Raw genomic sequence first — 19,688 nt, forward strand, 5'->3', positions numbered from 1 at the left:
ATGACCCGTTATTAACTTCTTGTCAACTCCTTGGTAAACAGCAACCTCAACACGGACTTTAGTTACAAGAAAAGAGAGACAGGTGAGAAAACTTTTTAAAAAAGGTGTAGAATAGTTTAATGCAGCAAGCTACCTTTCTCTGTACTCCACCCATGCGTGCACACTTGGCATCAATAGTCTGGTACGTGAGCCACAGGTAGGTGTCAACATGTTGGATGTAACACACAGAGTCGCCATACTTAATGTCAGGAACACCCATCCCATCCACCTCCTTCCTCACGCCAGGGTCCAACTTTTCCTGAAGGAGAGAGATAGGAAGGGAAAAAAAAAACTGAATACTGTAATCAATACATGACAATGTTACATGACAGGCACAGGACTGCTTTAAAGGATCATTTCATGGTTTAAGATTCTAGTTATTTTAAACCAGGACCATGTTTTTCTAGGTCATGCCATCAAGTCAAACAACTGTGCAGAATTTGTAAAACATTCTCTCGTGCTAAATTTCTGGTCCCTTGACCTCTGACCTCAAGATATGTGAATGAAAATGGGTTCTATGGGTACCCATGAGTCTCCCCTTTACAGACATGCACACTTTATGATAATCACATGCAGTTTTGGGCAAGTCATAGTCAAGTCAGCACACTGACACACTGACAGCTGTTGTTGCCTGTTGGCCTGCAGTTTGCCATGTTATGATTTGACAATTTGAGCATATTTTGTTCTATATTTCTGGACAAAATTTGTCATTGTTTTGAGTTGTTAATTGATTTCCAATAATAAATATATACATATATTTGCATAAAGCAAGCATATTTGAGTATCAGATACTTGACAAATCTCCCTTTAAGGTACATTTTGGTACAAATGCGCGATTAATTTGAAATTAATCATGATTATGGACGATTATACGATTAATAAAGATTAAATATTTTATTGACAGCCCTAGTTGTTTTGTCTGTTTTGTTCTTTATGGTTTTACTGTAATTGTTCTGGTCTTGTCTCAACATTTCAGCATATCTTATTTTGTTATTTCACTTTGTTTTTTCACTCTGTATAGCACTTTGTAACTGTGTTAATAAAAGTGCTTTGTGATTATTGAAGGTATTCTCATTCTGATCATTACTGCGAGTGAGTGAACTCAATCTCAATCTATCAAGAGCAGACAGGCAGACAATGAGCAGTTATAAATACATCACAGCCAGACCACAATCTGCATTCATTATGGTTACAGAGAGAACCATGATGTTGATATTGTAACGCCTCATAACCTTCTATGCAAAATGGTGTTTGATTGTACTTGGAACTTGTGAGGCATTTCCTTCCATTATGAAGCTATTCACAGACAGTGAATGTTGTTGTCTCTGTACCTTGGAGGACCTGAAGCAGAAGGCTGTGGACTTGACATCAGCTTTCTCTTTGTCCATCAGCAGCAGAGATTTGTCTTCAATCAGACTCAGATACTTCCCTGTGGTCACGTGTCTCAGTCTGAACGGCTGACCCCAGCGGATATGACTCCCACTCCACCTGGACACAAACACAGTCAGACACATCAGTACTAAAAGTACACATAGACACGAAGAATCCTAAATAAAAACATATAAGGGTAAAAAAATCAGGCAGGACAGGGTTAAAAGATGTGTTGCAGAAGCTAAATTAGAAGCCTGAAGGCTAATGTTCCTTCATCCCAGCACACAGTCCTTCTGGGCAGTCAAGTCACTGATGTGTTCACAGCACAGATGCAGCAAAGCAGCCAGACTTCACCTTGTTGAAGTAAAAGTATAAAATATTTCTTCCACAACTAGAAGCAGGGGGCAACTACCTACACCTCTAAAGCTCTCCAATTACCACCTTGCATCCTGTTTCTTTATTCCATACACAATCAGAAATGTAAGAGCAATGTTAAAGACAACAGTTATAGCATGTTCAGGTATAGCATGTGTCGCCAGACACATTTGGTGAGCACAGGTTTTGGTTTCTGTACAGGTACAATGGTACCAAACCTGGCAACCTCACTGTGATGAGAAGACTCAAGGAAGCTTTGCACAGTCCGACTGATGTCCACCAAGAAATCGTACAGCATGTAACTCATCTTAAATGTGTTGGCAGGTGTATTTTGAGTTTTTGATAAAGCCAACATAGATGTTTGCCCCTGTGTCCGGGTAACCAACTCTGCAGGACGTGGCTAGTCTATGATTACCTTTTTATGATTTTGTTTTATTTTGGTGAACTGGCTTCTTTGTATGTTGTGACCCCCCCCCCCCCCTGTGCTGCAACTATTATTCAACTCTCACTGAACAATAGCTACAAGATTGGTTTTGCTAACTTTAAAAGGTCCCATATTATAGAAAGTGAGATTTCCATGTCTTTTTTTATTATAAAGCAGGTCTACTTGCTATATAAATTAGGGCTTCAATCGATTAAAATATTGAATTGTGTTTAATCACATGATTGTCCATAGTTAATCACAATTAATCACAAATTAATCACACATAATTTAACTGTTCAAAATGTACCTTAAAAGGGAGATTTGTCAAGTATTTAATACTCTTATCAACATGGGAGTGGGCAAATATGCTGCTTTATGCAAATGTATGTATATATTTATTATTGGAAATTAATTAACAACACAAAACAATGACAAATATTGTCCAGAAACCCTCACAGGTACTGCATTTAGCATACAAAATATGCTCAAATCATAACATGGCAAACTGCAGCCCAACAGGCAACAACAGCTGTCAGTGTGTCAGTGTGCTGACTTGACTATGACTTGTCTATCCTTGTTAGTTCTATCTTGACTAATCAGTGAAGCTGAGCCTATTGCTTTTAGTGAAATCCACTTTATGTTAACAATGTTTATATGTCAGACAGAAAACCAAATGTTGTTATGTCACACATGTTTTACCAATTTTCAATATCACTTTTCATCTGGAGTATAATTACAGGAGAGCATTATCACTCCAGATTTACCTGAAATGGTTCAAATATGGCAACCATTCGGTCAACTTGGGCAACCAGGGAGCTGCTGCCTGGTTACAGTACCAACCTGGTTACCATGTCGAAAACTTACTGTCAGCTCCTGATTCTGCTGTTACTTAGCAACTATTGAAGCCACTTAAAGGCTGTTGATGCACACGGTGTGAGTAAAAGTTGTAATATTTTTAACATGTTCCACTCAGCTGCCCACAGCAGGCCTACGGTAAGTGCTATCCCAACCCATGCTAGACTCTTTGAGGAATCCCCAGCAGTGACTGCAAGCAGCTTGACAGAAGACAAAAAACTGACCACACATGTGAGATCTATTCACAATCTTTATCAATCATTATGTGTGTGGTGGAGGTGCGTGTCAGTCTGCTGGTGTACTGTATACTGTATATATGAATCCACATGTTTCTTGTTTGTGTGGACAGTGTGTGTGTTTTACTTACACAACCCGCAATGTCTCAAGCCTCCACAGGGACCTGGCATGACTGGACACTGCTCCCCCCTCATAGTGCACTGTCCTGTGGGGTAAAAATGACACAATCACACCATCAAACTAATTATATATCCACTCCACATACTGTATAAACCCAGTATGCAACTCCAGTTGTATATGGCTCTGTATGCCTACTATAGATATGCTAAACTACCCCGATGACTCAGAAACAAATCTCAGCAGACAGTCGGGAAGAGAAGACAGTCCCTCTCATCGGCTCTGTTTAACAACATGGCTGTCCCCTTTGGGAACCTCTTAAAACTATAATTATTAATAGTCCTCCCTGTCTCAGTCACAGCAGAGAGCTCAATCTGTAATGAGAGTTGCTACTTACTCTCCCTGAAGGCCATGGTGATTTCCATAAAAAAAAAAAAAAACTGTATGGTCTAAACTCGAGGGTGAGGAAGAGTCAATCTTGAAGCAGAGGTGACTTTGACATTAAATTTAGAACTGTGCAGGTAAACTACTTCCAGTTACAGTTTTGTTAAATAAGTGACTTTCTTGGGCCCATATATCAGTCCCACATTACCTCCTCTGCTCGTCCCCATGCTCCCCAGACGGAACGGTCAGACACTCGTCCATGTGACCGTGAAGGAGGCGCAGGACGTCCCCTCCAATAAGGTAACCTGCAGAGAGAACGCAAAAAGGGAGAACAGGGAGGGATGACATTGGAGAAAGAGAAAATGAAGGACAGACAGAACGGACTGTGGGACTCAACACATTAGTCATACTACAGAGAAAGTTGCATAAAAGCAACAGAATAAGTACATAAGCTACTATTGCCTACGAATTTAGAAACTCTTTTGAGCATTCTGATGAACCTGACTTTGCTGATGTGGGAGGAGGGCAGCAGGGATAGATTATGGTAGCAATTATGACATGGATTAGCACTTCTGAAACCCACCTGTTCAGATATATAAAGACCAGCAGAGCGGACTGCCCACATGAAGACCAAATGTAGTGGTCGATACCAATACTAGTGCAATTCCACAATTCTCTATAATAATACGTGGTATTGAATAACAATTCAATACCACGGTAAAAAACAACAAAAGGAAAAAATGACCAATGTATTTCAACATCCACTCCTTTATTACTGTTTGCATACTGCTTTTTTTTGTTAGGAAGTTGCACAGGTCATAATTCCCTCTCTATTATCTATTTTATATTGCTGTGAAAACATCTGTATTTATTCAGGTTTCTCGCAAAAAAATTTTTTTTTTACAAGATTACATTTGAACACATAATGTTAGAATTAACCTTCACCCAACACTCATTTTACTGAATAGAGCCTGAATGCATCATAATGTAAATGAATGGCACCTCCCGTTAACTCACTCTCCTGCTGATTTCAACACAGATTTGTTGTTTACAATGTGGCATTAACTGGCAAAAATTTAGAGAGTTTACTGCATCCCAGTTTACCTACGGTACTGTCACGTATCCACATGTATAATAGTAGTTTAATGTAATATGTGTGTGTTGCCACTGTGTGGTCAAGTGACAGAGAGAGAGATGCGCTCAGAGCAGATCAGCTGTTTGGCGATCATCAGAGCAGAGAAGAAATTAGCGGTAAAGTTGCCTCGTGTTTTTAAATTTTTGCCCTTCCTGCTTCCCACCGATGATGTCGGACTGAGCTGGGCCTTTCAGGGCCCGGGGATAGGTGTAACGGGTACTGCAGCATGTTTCTTGATGTAAAAACAATCAACAGTTGTCTTCATTTTGAATTACCGGTAAGTTTTATGGTTGTGATGTCCCAGGAGGAGTACAGGATGCGGTTTCACACATACAAAGACAGACCTGCTAAATGTCAGACGCACCAGTGCACCTAAATGTTTAGTCGCACTGGACAGATTTTTGGTCGAACTCTCGAGCCATACGCAGGTATTGACTCTGTAGTGTGTTCACACTGGAAATGTGACTAAATTAAATATTCTAATATGCAGCACTCAACACTACTGTCCCACAATTCATTACACAAAAGGAAAACGAGGAGCTGCTCACATCTGCAAAACATTGGATTAAAACTGTGAATGGCGGTGAAAAAGCTCCAGAATGATTAGCATATAGTATATACTGTTTACAAGATGATTCACAGTACTACTGTTAGTTCTAACTTCACATGAAAACACTACTGGATCAACAGTTGTCTTTCAAAAACCATTACTTCCTGTGTAAACAGTCCAATGTGTCCAGAAATTTGAATACAACTTCACAAGTACTGTAAATGTGTGCAAAAACAAGAAGCTGCGATAAAAGAATGTACAAAAGCAAGAAGGTAAGATAGCAAAGAAAACACAATACAAGTAGCAAGCAAGAAAGAGAGAACGATGGAAAAAAAAGAAAAACGAGAGAAACAAAGTGACATATAGACAGACAGGTGTACCTTGTGCTACTTCACTGCCAGAACAGATGGGAGCCACACTCCATAGTGTCTGCTGGAAGGCTGCATCTACATGGAGACTGCCGTTACCGTAGGACAGATGCTGCAGGGAGAGAGACACGAGAGCCAAATACAAATAAATAAATTACTGACACACTAGACTGAAATACACACAAACACTAAAGATGGTCCTGTATTTAGCAATTCAGAAGGCAGGCCTGGTCTAGCCATGAAAAACACCAGAGCTCCCAGTGCATCAGACCACGCAATTGGTCTGACACTTTCAGTCAGTATGTGGTCAGCAGTGCTTACAGTCTTCTACTGTTTTGCATTCTACACAGCAAGTGATCGAAAGATGGACAGTCAGGAAAAAGAAATGGAGGAAGCCACATATACAGAAACTGTATGTAGCTAAACTGCGTGAGGTGTTTCCAGGTCTTAGAGAACTGATAAATTGCATAATTAAACGTAACATTTCAGTAAACTTCAGGAATTTTCATGGTGTTATCTATTAATTAAATGTTAACCCTATTCACCTAGAGTGTCTCCTCTTAAGAACATATTTCAATTAGATGAGTGTGTCCGAAACACCAGCAGCAGCCAGTAGTATGTTCACATATATGTGGCTATAGTTTAGTATATGACCATATGGTTTTAGACCAATCAAATCCCTGAACTGTTAGAGAGGAAAAGCATGTGTCTTATGATTGATTTCGTCCATAAATAGAAGGTCTGTGGAGAGGTACCCATATATGGAGGATGAAACCTGCCAAAATAATTAAAAAAAATGAATAACTAAATAAATGACTCGATAAATAAATAAATAAATGTCATTAAATGTAGCAAAAATAATATTAAAAATAAATGTATCCGTTAATTAATTGACAAAATGTGACATAAATTGATATTTCTGTTTTAATTTGCTTCTTTAAAATGTAAGAAGAAATGTGTAAAGAAATGTATAAAGAAAAGAATACAGATAAATGAGTTTGGGGAAATCAAAAAGGGGTGAAATGCAAAGGGAAAAGTGTGCATAAATAAATACATATTTAAATGCATAAATAAATACGCACTTTTAAAAACAAATATAAAATAAATTAAAAATAAAAGCAAAAATAAATTAATTAATTTAAACATTAATAAAAATAAATACATAAATAAATAAAAGGAAAAATGAAACAAAAGAGTAAATAAATAAGGGAATTAATACAAAGATAAGTATATAAAAAAGCAATTTAAACAGAATATCAATTTATGTGACATTTTATCAATTAATTGATGATTACATTTTTTATTTTTGCTATATTTAATGACAATTATTTATTTATTGAGTCATTTATTCATTTATTTTTGGCAAGTTCTGTCCTCCATACCCATATAGAGAAGGCTCTAATGTGTCTCTTGACTGTGGCATAGTCCATAGTTCATTCATATTCATGTGAAGAGCCCATGAGCTGCTGTGTACGTGTATGCATATGATTAGTTGTCTTTAACTTTCTTCTTTAGTAAGTTTTGTTCATTTTTGTTCATGGTGAGACGGTCTTACTAAGAAGGAATGAAGGTTAAGAAGCGAAGGAAAGAAACAGTAAAAAGGAAAGAAAAAAGAATGAAGGAAAGAGGGAGGAAATAAAGAAAGTGAAAGTGGTAGTAAGATTTGAGACCCCCTCTCCTCACACAGCTGCTACTGACCAAGTATCTCTCAGAGGAGACGCTGACCAGGATGAGATCATCTCCCACTCTGACCTTCTCACCCTCCGACCGCTGCTTTGATGCTGGATGGATGGTCCACCAGCATGCCTCGCCTACACACAAACACACACACAAAGTAAGAAAACACACACCAAAGCAAATAATAGGTCTGAAAAGATAGCAAAAATGTGTCCATGACTCACAGACTCTCGTAGCAACATAATGTCTTGTAACACTACCAATCACCTCAGCCTGTGTACCACTTCAGCAGCCTACATTTGTCTTGCAGCTGTTCTGCTTGTACTGTAATTTGCACAGAAGCAGGTCAAGAACAAAAACAGGGCAGACTGTGTACTTTGTGGGGGCTTATTGTTCTGACTTTGTTCCAAAGTGAATTTTTTTTCTTCCATTAGATAAAGTATAACATAGGGATGATCTCAAAAGGAGGACAAATGAGCTCAAGGCTGCGCCGGTAGATTGACACTGTGTTTCAAAGCGGGACTGTCTGACCTAACACCGCATGGATGGCCACTCTAAGAGCTACCCAGTGGGGCACAATCATGGATGTAGAAAGAGAACGGGCACAACAGAGAGACTCACATACACTAAGAGAAAGAGTGACTTCATTCTCTGCTAAGGTAGACATTACTCCAATATATCTTTACATAGTAAATAGTTGTTAGCTGCTATATTAATGCTCTGAATCCCGTATATAGAACATTTAAAATACAGTTCAGCAAATTTGGCTACACAGCAGTAGGGCTAGGACGATACATCTATCTCTCGATTCGATACTATCATGATACTTGGATGCCGATTCGATACGTATTGCAATTTGTATGTATTATGATTCTACAAGTATTGCGATTCAATATTACGATTTATTGCAATGTTTGTTAACTTTTTTAACACTGGACCATGGGAAAAAGTTGAATCATTAGCCATGATGTCTAGCTCTGTTTTTGCTGGTAATGTGTGAAACCCAAAGTGTTTCCATACTTTACTGTATGTGTAGTGTTTACCACGTAGGATTTAAAATGTGAGGGTGCAGGTCATATCAACATGGACCCTCCACCGTTTTCTACTTTCTTGTTTCGGCTCGCTGCGGCCGGCTGCAGTTTGTTTTGGTTGACAGATACAGAATGGATATAATGTCATGTTACTCAGACTACAACAATAAAAGCGGTAACTTCCTTCTACCTCCACATAGACTCAAATGAAACAAGTTTGATTGATTCCAATCGATTCTGGTATCAAAAAATCTATTTAAAAATCATAAAAACAAAGGGAACAGTGCGGAACTATGTGATAATAGAAAGCCACGCCAATGAAAAACATGTGTTTGACTCCTACCTGTGGTGTCTTCCTGCAGTCCAACATCAAAAGCCAGTTTGTCTGTGGATGAGCGGGAGGTGGACAGGCAGCACAGGTACTAAACAGAGAAACACAATTCATTCCATTAATCCATCTGATCAACTAGATCACCTGCCAACTCCAAAACAATAGTTCTATAATGCATAACTCGATGGGGTTGATTTCTCTTGGCTGGAGAGTGTATGTGTGTCATTCCCTACCCCTACCAGAGTAATAATTACATCCTCAGTTACATACTCTTTTTCAGCTCAGTCATTGGCTCAGTTTTGGAATGCATAACTATGGTAATCAAAAGGCATATCTGGCAGTTTTCGTTGTAGTGTCTGCAGTGTGTGTATGTGTGTTCACTGACCATTCCACTGTAGGAGTGTCGCAGCAGGACAGCGTGTCCGTACAGTAAGGTGCGATGGCCGCCACCCTGGGCCGTCTGACAGAAAGACATTGACAAGAGGGAGAGAGAGAAAAATGCAGAGTTACGGAAGTCAGAAAACCACTGAGAGAGAAAAATAGTGAGAAACAGCTGAACAGAGATATCAATAAACAGTACAGACAGAAAGATCAACAAACAGATGCAGACAGGAAGAGAGAGGGAGAGGCCAGCTGTATCAATCCATCCTACAAGAATGTTTTTCTGTCAAGTTGTAGGAAACATGTGACCTGAGAGTCTACACACTACAATTAAAAAAAAAACTATGTAAGCTTAACTGTGATGTCATCCATCCATCACGTCATCATCGTAGTTTTTAAAGGCACTCTCTATAGAAGTTCAAACGTCAATCTATCACTGTCATATTAACACCCCTAGCTGAGAGTATAATTACCATCATCTAATGAAATAACAATGAGGATTATGATTATATATATAGATATTTAAAAAATATATAAAATAAATAAAAATAAATGCAAAAATAAATAAATAAATGCAAAAAGTAATAAAAACAAATACATAAATAAACAAAAGGGAAAATTAAACAGAAGAGTAAATAAATAAGGGAATTAATGCAATAAAGAAAGAAAGAAAGAAGCAAATTAAAACAGAAATATCAATTGATGTCACATTTTATAAAATTAATGGCTACATTTATTTTTAATATTATTTTTGCTACATTTAATGACATATTTATTTATTTATTGAGTGAGTGATTGATTCGTTTATTTTTTTTATTTTGGCAGGCTCCGTCCTCCATAGCTCTGTTCAATGAACTACACAATGCCAGTAAGAAAGTGAACCAGCGTGCTAGTGTTCCTCAAAATAAGACCACATTGTCTATAAATCCTGTCTCTTTGTCCCTGCTCCTCTCTGCAGCATGTCTCAGGACTCTATGGTGCTGCAACGCTACACAGCGACACTACAGTGTTTGATTGCAGCAGGACTCTGCACCACTAGGACACTGTGCCATGGAACTGGAGTCTTGCTTTCTGACTGACATTTGTCTTCATAGCATAGAAAGTGTTCCGCTTCCTACACAACCAAAATATGCCTGTACCGTTCTCCTGCTGCACTGCAGTCATTCTGCCTTGCTCCTAGTCTCATACACACTGTGTATACAGGCCTCACAGAGCAGAGCTGCCTCAGGTCCACACACATATTAATGATTGTGTGTAAACAGCAGTTATGGGATGCAGACTAGCTTGCAGAGTTGAAGCCTGCGGGTTGCTTGTGTGTGAAGTTTTGACACCCCAGTGTCTGATATAGTAGTTCTGGTGGAAAACTCACCTTTTTCTAACAGTATTTATTTGTAAAACTGTTTTACATTTGTTCAAATTGGTTGGTATTCGTGGTATCACGCATTTGACACCAATATTGAGACTAATTCCTCTCCATAATCTTGCCCTAGGCGTAGTCGGACGACACGTCATGCAACTTAGTTTGTTTAAAGCGTACTGAGGCCTTTTATGTCTCTGTTGTGCTAAGACACAAGCAGTTCCTATGGTTGGCCTTTCAAGGATCATCCTACAAGTATGTAACCCCAAACTTTGGTCTGGCATTCAGAGCTGAGATACAGACGGGTTTCTTGTATACAAACATTACTGGGTGTGTGAGCATTCAGGGGGCAAAACCGCTTTGGCAGCCGGTCACAAGATTGTAGTCAACCGCATAGGCGCCAGAAGTAAATAACTGTATCAGCTGCATGTAACCGCAACCTGGACTGAAGCTTTTTTTTCGACTTGAAAACGCGAGGTTGATGCCCAACAAAAAAGCACTGAATAATATATTTATCCACATAGAGGCAGGCGTGTGTGCAGCAGAGTGTGCTGTGGATCTTTCTCCAATCATAATCAACCATTGTGTAGCCTAATTCAAATGAAATTTAAAGTGATGTGACATCCAGCCCTCTACAGTTTAATAATGAATTGAAAATATTTTGACACTTCTCAACTGGTGGGCTGGCATCTCGCTAGGCGCATCGTCCGGTGCACCGTGACAGATGTCTGCTTGGATAGGCCCAACAGTGAGTTTTACAGCACCCCTCGCCCGGACCTCGTCGCTGCCCGGGGAATTTGAGTTCTCGCTGCGCAGTGCATCCTCTCTCCCTGTGGGGAGGGACAAAATTCCCGGCGCGACTGTTGGACGGTCCTCAGTGCGAGGGGTCAGCGGCGATGCCGGCACCCTGTCTCGTTTACCATGCTTATGATGTGTGACTTTTTGCCATCAGCATTCATAACCAGACAACCTTTATGATTAAATCGTTTACAAGTTCTTCACAGATCTAGCCTCGTAATTTTGCTCTCAAGTGCTCCAGATTGATTAATTTAACTTTAAAATGTTCAAAATTCTCTTCAGGGGGGAGCACCACACCACAGTCTCCCTCAGTATAAAGCCAGCGCAATGACAATTTTACTGTTGCAAACCCACTAATCAGCAGCTCATAGTGTAGTTCAGCTGGAATGCTGCACACATCAAACACGTGAAGAGATTTGTTTTCATTTCATAGTTTGTCTTCAATTTCTGTTTGTCTTCCTATTCAATCATGCATGGTATTTATCCCTAATGACTACCCCCACCAGATGTCATTGAAGACACAGATGTTTATTTCTTCATCTTAAACTTGTTAGATTGATGGTGGGCCTGATGTTAGTGTAGCTTTGTTAACAGCGTCATGTCAACCATGCATTTGGAGTTTGTTGATGAGGGAAGAGATGGATCTGTTTGCCTCATGGCAGAATTCCGACTGGCTGCTGTGGTTCTGTCTGCCACTCCGAAAGCGAGCGTCCATGGGAGAGCAGCTCGGTTTTTGGCCATCCTCTACTGGAACCTTTCCTACAGAGGAATCGTCTGATGATATAATCCTCTGGCTCTCAGTGGGGACTGCCTTTGGTTCTGGCCTCATAGCAGAATGATGACACTGTGGGTAACTTTAAAGAAATAGCAAACTTTTTCGAACTCCTCCTAGAGGGCTTATCGGATTTGTTTCATATTTGGATAGTATAACCCTCCGGCTAACGTGACGCTAAACTGAGAAGGAATAGTTGATACCTCGAACGATGATGTCGTAGGTCATGTGAAAATATGGCATTTTAGGCACTTTACAGATATGGAGCTTTTTCGAAACCCCTCTTAGATGATTCAACAGATCCATCTCAAACTTGGTCAGCAGAATCTCAAGACCTTCACAATGCTAAATTGCGGAGCTTTTGGGTTTTTGTGGAACGGCGTTGCCATGGCGAATGGGCAATTTGCATGTTTCACCATGACAAAGGAAGCTGTTGTAATCTGCCCCAAATTTCACATGCCGGATAAGAGTCCAGGCCTGAAGACATCTACACGCCCATATTGAGTTATAGTCATAGCGCCACCTACTGACAACAGGAAGTCCGCCATATGTGACAAAGACCATCCAATTTACATGAAATTTACATGGTGTGGTCTACACATGATATACAGCAACATGTATAATCAGTGTGTGTGTTCTCTAGCAGCACATAGTGGACACAGGAAGTGGTACAAAATTTGCAATAAGTAATTTCCAGCACCACGCACAATCATAAGGAAACCAGCGTCCTGACAGGTACCCCCGACGCGCCGTTTGTTATGGCTGCCAACGTTTTCTTATGGCTGTGGAAATGCTGAAAGTGTTTGCAAAAGCAAAATAACAGAGACTTAATAAAGGTATCTGTGTGTGTGTGTGTATGTCTGTGTGTGTGTTTGTGTGGAAGAGACAGAGAGAGTAAATGTAGACTATAGAGTGCCTGCCTCTATATCAGCTTGCATATCTTTCAATAAAGAGGTCGGTAAGGTCATATCTAAACTCTCCATTACCTCCAACAGGCTGACACTAGAGATAGATAACAAAAACACAAATGTGTATGACAACTCTGCCAGTGCTCATAGTGTTGATGCTCATGACAGTGACTGTAATAACCAACATAAGGACGGTGACAACCATGACAAACACAGACATCGAGTGGAGGCACACCTACCCATATTTCCACCACTACATGCTGTGTGGAAATGAGAGAGAGGAGGGAAAAGTAAGTTGCCGTAGTCATTTTACAGACGACACATAGAAACACACATCGATCCAACAGATAAGACTGTTGGATGAGGAGGTGATGACAGCTTAGTGAATATAAGGTCTTGTACTTTAATTCCCCTCCATATTGAGATTTGGTAAGGTTGGCACTTGCTTTTTCAGAGTGAGATGAGAAGATTAATATCAATTTCATCTCTAGGTGTTAAGTATACAGCTGGAGTCACGACATAGTTAGCCCAGCTTAGCATGAAGACTTGAAGCAGCAACCCGTTCTCACTCCCAACTCGTCAAATACCGCCGATTGGGAAGCGCCTTTCGGCATTGGAAACCAAAGCACGGAGGCACCCTTTAGCAACAGTATGTGACGAACCGGGCTTTAAACTAATGTAAACCCACCTCTTGTAAATAGACACAAATTTAAAAATTTTTTCGTGATGGTCAGCACGAAATCAATTCGTATGTAATCCACGAAATTGTGAACTGGGAAGTAAAAAGAGCGGCATAATTCATAATGGCCATTCCATTTCATTATAAATGTCATTTATATTTATTTTAGACAGAAAAAAGTTAAGAACCGTGTGGTAATTTGTAAATAATAGTAATAATCCACAATTAAAACACAGTGCTTTATTCATTCATGGAGCCCTGCAAGTCACTGCATGTTCTACAACACTGTCCTGTACATATTTCAGAATAAAAGCTTTGTGTTAACAAATCAAGGAATTCTGTCCACAGAAAAAAAATCCATTTTTGAAATCTTTTGAAAGCAGGAAGTGTTGATTTAAAAATAAATCTTTGCTTTTTTTCATGTCCGTGACATATTCTACAGATACAGACATTGAAACTGTAGTAATGTTGCTGATATGATGTCAATATACTGTCAATAGATCACTTTCACCGTCTGTTGCTGCTGTGAACCGTGCGCTGTAAAAATATCCCGGTAATAAAAATAGGCGAGACCTCGAATCTCTAGAAGAGACGCAGCTGACACGCATGTGAGCCGCGCATGAGCGACACGCTGCTGTCGTTTTCTGTGTGGCCCGGGCTTAAGTAGTTTGTTGCCTTAGCCTAACCAAGTCGATCTATTCCTAAACCTAACTAAGTAGTTTTATTTTGAAAAGACTGGAGCAGAAATTGACACGTGCATCACCTGTTGCTGGACATTCGTAGGAAAACGCACAAAAAATACCTTGTTGAAAGTCGTGCTGAGCGTCACGAAAAAAAAGGAAATTTGTGTCTATGTACACGAATCAAATAGATTACATTTTGTGACTATTTCACGAACTGCTGTGAGACTATGTTGCAGCGTCATGACGGGGAGAGCTCTGCGATTAAAGGGGCTGAAAGTAGTGAATGAGATTGGCCATGATTGTGAATTTAATGCACAAAATGCCTTCTTTCTTATCCCAACTCATGCTCCAGTGTGCCACAGGTGCCCCGCCTGGCAACGAAATTACTAAAAGTGCATTTGGCACGCTCCCGACACACCTGGCAGGGCACACTTGACTGCGATCTGGCCACGCTGATGGGTTCACAAGCCCATTGTGTCGTCTTGTGACACAAAACAGCAACTAACCATCAACTTGTGGAGGTGAAGTATAAATAAAATTGACCTGACTTGACTGTAATGACGGGTTTAACCCTCTGAGACCTGCGGGATTTCTTGAGACCTAGGGTATTCAGAGGATGGAAGGCTTTCCTAGCTAGATTGACAATAAGGGGGTTTCTGAGCAGTTTACACAACAGAAGTGCTCGCCATCCAATCGCTGAAAAATGCAATTCTTGCAGAAATCTCTTAATGTCAAAAGCTTTTGATACCAAATCACAGCATGGCTTTTTCTATGGTGTCCATCTCAAATTAATCAGGTAAATTGGTGCTGCAAAGAGTCAGCACTGAAATAAATTATAAAGTAAAATCTGAATGCTGACTGAGCTGATTATGGATCCATCCACCACCCTGACCGCTTTACTTTTAATTCATATTGCGACCTGAACATCACATAATGTACTCCGATAGTACCAATAGTCTGGTCAGCATTATGTTTGCTCACATCTTAAATCACAACGCAGAATAGTGGCATTGATTGTCTGTCAGCTGAGAATCAAGCAGCCGCAGGTGGTAGAGATTCTGTGGTTCATCTTTTTTAGACTTTAACAGAGGCATTAGAGTACTTACTTAATTGGATTCAGCCACTAGAAGTCATGTGACAAAGGTGTTTATTAGTCCGTAACATTTACGATGCTGCTGGTTAATGTAGTATCTTGTTTACTTGCCGCACAGAGCGGTCAATTTCAAGCTGGCATAAGGTGACATTTTGTGTACCGAATGAAAATTTGGAGTGGAAACCACTCCCCAGCCGGCTCAAACCAGCACTGTGTCGGTCGGGCTTTGGATGTCTATGTGTATGATGAATGCAAGACACTTGGAGTATGCCCGGCTTACTAATGAACTACAAAACACACCACCACCTGAACTGTATGTGTGTGTGTGTCAATATGTCTCATGGCTCTGGTGTTGATGTCTGCTGACAGTGAGAAAGGACAAATTAATAACCATCCCCTCACTTCATTAAAAAAAAAAACTGCAAGTCATGATGAAATTTGACATGACTCCCATCTCTATTAGATCCTCCTCCTCCACAACACTACATCTGCACTGCGGCTCTGCGTAGGTTTTCTTAAACCTGCACATGATTGAAGCAGCTCATTTGAACAACACAGATACATGATTTCAATAAATGTTTTAGATCCCATTTTTTAAGTTGAAGTATAGATGTGAAATCAATTGAATTTTACCCTTTACAATTCTTCTATTTACACAAGAAACAAAAGGGAAACTACAGTATAAACCTTATTAGCCTCAGTATTAAATTAGCATTGCTCAGCTCATTATTATCTAATTTGATCACATAATCAGGGTTATTTTCACAGACTTGAAAGAGCCGCAGAAGACATTGTACAATTGTTTTCGCAGGCTGAGTAGTGCCATGACGAATAAACTAATCTTCATGTGTGAAATAGGCAGAGTGCTCCTTAGCAGGGAGGTTATGAAATTAGGAGGCAAACATGATTTTTCAATGCTTACAAAAAGGTGATCATCAGTGCAGTTATTGCGACAGTTGAGGAGTGTGTAAAGTTACGCAAAGCTGGGAAGCAAAGCATTTCATGTAGCGAATCGGTATATTGAAGGGTCGGTTTTGAAACGTGTTGAGTTTTTTCCATGAGCTGATTTCAGCTCTGCTCTCTGGTTTTGACAGTTTACATGGATTTAATGACGCTCTTCAAAAATCAAACCTCGGGCTTTGGCTTTGCTTTAATTTTTGGTAAGTTTGAGAGTTGTTGTTTTTAAATGTTTGGCTTATCCTTCCTCACAGAAGCACTGTCACTGCAAAAACTAATTTTGGCAAACTGGCATAAACTAGCATTTTCTATGTCCACTCACTGAGAGCCTTTTCGCAGTGTTTGTTGGTTCTTTTATTTTCTTTTTTAAGTAGAGCACAGTGTTGACAGTGATTCAGTTTCAAGCTCTTTACTATTTAGGCAGCAGTAGATGGCAGACATGTTGTTTCCCTAACAAACTGCCACACTAATAAAACATATTTGAATAGAATAATCAGAGTTTGCAATATGCTTCATATCGCACAAAAACAAACAGATAAAATACAATATATCAGGCCCTTTATGAATTGGCCAAGAAGGAGCTGTAGAACCTCCCCCTAGAATAGGGGAAACCGGGGTCCTCTCCATGAGCTAGACCTGGGAGGGAGGCTCGCCGGCGAGTGTCTGGTGGCCAGGCCCCATGGGCCAAGAACTACGGAAAGAACTACATGGACCACCATCCACAGGGATAGGCGTTAGGGTTGCAAGCACTGTCAGCCGGGTGGCAGGCAAAGACCGGGACCTGTCATCGCAGACTGGTTCTAGGGAAATGGAACAGCGGGGAAGGAACCAGAGCTAGTGCGGGAGGTGGAGCGGTACCAACTGTAGGTTCTAGTTATAATTGGGCTAACCTCTACACATGGCACTGGATTTGGAACCAAACTCATGGAGAGGGCTAAACTCTCTCCTTTTCTGGAGTTGCTCTGACTGTTGTAGGGACCTGCCATTTCTGGTGGCAGACACAGTGAGCTGCCCTACACTGTTGTTTGTGCCAATGCACTGAACAGCAGTAGTAGTGGACAACCTGTAGTGGGGTGATTGGAAGGGATGGCCTGCCCTATCTGAAACTGAGTGTTGTTTTCCTGGACCGCCCTGGTAAACCCAAACCTGTAGTGTGGGTGAACTAGGAACTGTCCGTGAGGCCTTTAACTTCTGCCTCCTGAAGAATTTCTCATGCATCCCAAGTGAGGTTGGGGGACATGGAATGCAAGTATGCAAATTCACACCTGATGGGAATCGTACCCGAGTACACATGAACCGTACTCCAGGCCACCTTTTCAAGCGGACTCGAGTACGGATTGATGAACCGTGCCCGAGTACAGTGCGGAGCGTTCACACTAATCAAACGAACTGGACTTTGGGGACAAGTGTACTCGGATCCGGGCCCGGGTCCCTGATGTGAAAGCACCCTTAGAGAGAGGGGAAGAAACTCAGACTCTCTTGAGATCTCGGAGTAGAGACGCTGCTCCCAGTTTAAGTGGTTGAGCATCTGATCGGGACGCCTCCAGGGCGCCTTCCTTTGGAGGTTTTTCGTGCACAACCATCTGGTAGGAGATTATATATCTCATCTGGCTTGAGAACGCTTCTGGACACCCCAGGAGGAGCCTGGAAAACATGGATATGGACGTCTGGACTACCTTGCTTTGCCTACTGCCACTGGGACCCGACCTCCGGATAAGCGGCAGAAAATGGGTCGATGGATTAAGAAAAATATAGTAAAACAAAAAGTAAAGAAAAAAACATGTAATAGTTGATGTGCAGTTACATGTACATTCAACTTACATGTAGGATAAAAACTAATATGACTGCTGCAAAGATCATTCCAGATATGGCTTTAATGTAAAAATGCTGAAATATAATCACTTGTATCACATGTATAACAGCACTGATAGAGTATGATGATGTGTTCTTCTTGTTTGGGAGGATAGATAACTGATTACAGTCAAACAGAATCACATTTGCATAATCAAAGGACAGCAGCTGCACAAAGCTGATCAGACCAGCAGATGGATATCACTGTTGAGGAACTGTTTGGAACCGCAACGTTGATACTGTGTAATGGAATCTTATGCTTGTTGGAAAGTGATCAGCAGCCTCCTTCTCGCTGCTTTGAACTGTTGCATTAGTGCCAGCAAGGAGCCACCTGACATAAGGAAGAGTGTAGATGACTTTAGCCAAGCATGAACAGATCAGTAAGCAGACTCGCTCTCTCTGTTTCCGTGTCAACCACCTCCTCCTCTGTGTTGTCACCAGGTTGGTGTCTCAGCCTGCCAGTCTCACCTGAGGAAAGCCCTGATCTTAGAACAACCTACTGTGCATTCATGTACATGTGACATGTGTGTCTTTTCACACTCACCCCCTCAGCCTTGTCCTCGGTGTTGGCCAGCATCTCCTGAAGGGCTCGTACTGACAGCGACTGCTCCAACACGAAAGTGCAGATTGACAGATCTGGAGGCACATTCTGAAACAGGAACACACCTTTTAGATGATTTATTAATTCAATTTTACACTTTTACACAGGGCAGTCAATTCCTTTTTTAGCAACACTCTGCAGGATATCTGACCATTAGGATTGGTAAATGTTTGGTTAGAAACTTGTCACTTTTCTTAACATAGTGGTTTCTACAGGCTTTTCTGAATGTTCCAACTCAATGACAGTTTCATGATTTTGACATAACCAAGACTGTCTTCCTGTGATAATGATATATCACATAAAGAAATCTCTTTTATATAGTTATATCACCGTTCACATCTGACATCAGCAGATAACAGTAATTATAACTACTTACTGCAGCAGTAACCCTGGGAAAAGCCCTTTAATATCCCTCTGCTCCTATGGGCACCAACCTGTAGCTGTCAAGGATGAATTCAGCCTATAGTGACCAAATGATATTACTGTAATATTCCTATAATAACACCGCAGGGACTAATAGTGCTTTCTGCTTCATGTCTGTCAGTCAGAGATGTCAAGCAGTGCTGACAATTAGTTGTGATGGCTAGACGACTGGGTCAGAGTATCTCCAAAACTGCAGCTCTTGTGGGATGTTCCCGGTCTGCAGTGGTCAGGATTTACCAAAAGTGGTCCAAAGAAGGAAAACCGGTGAACCGGCAACAGGGTAAGACCCGA

General features: G+C 40.7%; 1 protein-coding gene across 14 annotated transcripts in view; it reads right to left on the reverse strand.

The window, feature by feature from the left end:
* Positions 1-19,688, reverse strand: part of ryr2a (ryanodine receptor 2a (cardiac)) — a 167,245-nt gene that overhangs the window by 99,030 nt on the left and 48,527 nt on the right. For 11 of the 14 annotated variants that reach the window (XM_037754084.1, XM_037754069.1, XM_037754079.1 and 8 more), the window contains exons 3-12: positions 18,918-19,022; positions 13,350-13,370; positions 9,280-9,354; positions 8,907-8,985; positions 7,554-7,666; positions 5,868-5,967; positions 4,011-4,107; positions 3,432-3,506; positions 1,371-1,527; positions 134-298 (exon numbers count right to left, since the gene is read on the reverse strand). In XM_037754084.1, the coding sequence (XP_037610012.1) occupies positions 134-298; positions 1,371-1,527; positions 3,432-3,506; positions 4,011-4,107; positions 5,868-5,967; positions 7,554-7,666; positions 8,907-8,985; positions 9,280-9,354; positions 13,350-13,370; positions 18,918-19,022 (987 nt within the window). The remainder of the gene's footprint in view (positions 1-133; positions 299-1,370; positions 1,528-3,431; positions 3,507-4,010; positions 4,108-5,867; positions 5,968-7,553; positions 7,667-8,906; positions 8,986-9,279; positions 9,355-13,349; positions 13,371-18,917; positions 19,023-19,688) is intronic. The other 3 variants (XM_037754086.1, XM_037754083.1, XM_037754078.1) reach the window with 1 other exon arrangement.

This window comes from Sebastes umbrosus, chromosome 20 (genome assembly GCF_015220745.1).
Source record: "Sebastes umbrosus isolate fSebUmb1 chromosome 20, fSebUmb1.pri, whole genome shotgun sequence".
NCBI classification, from domain to species: Eukaryota; Metazoa; Chordata; class Actinopteri; order Perciformes; family Sebastidae; genus Sebastes; species Sebastes umbrosus.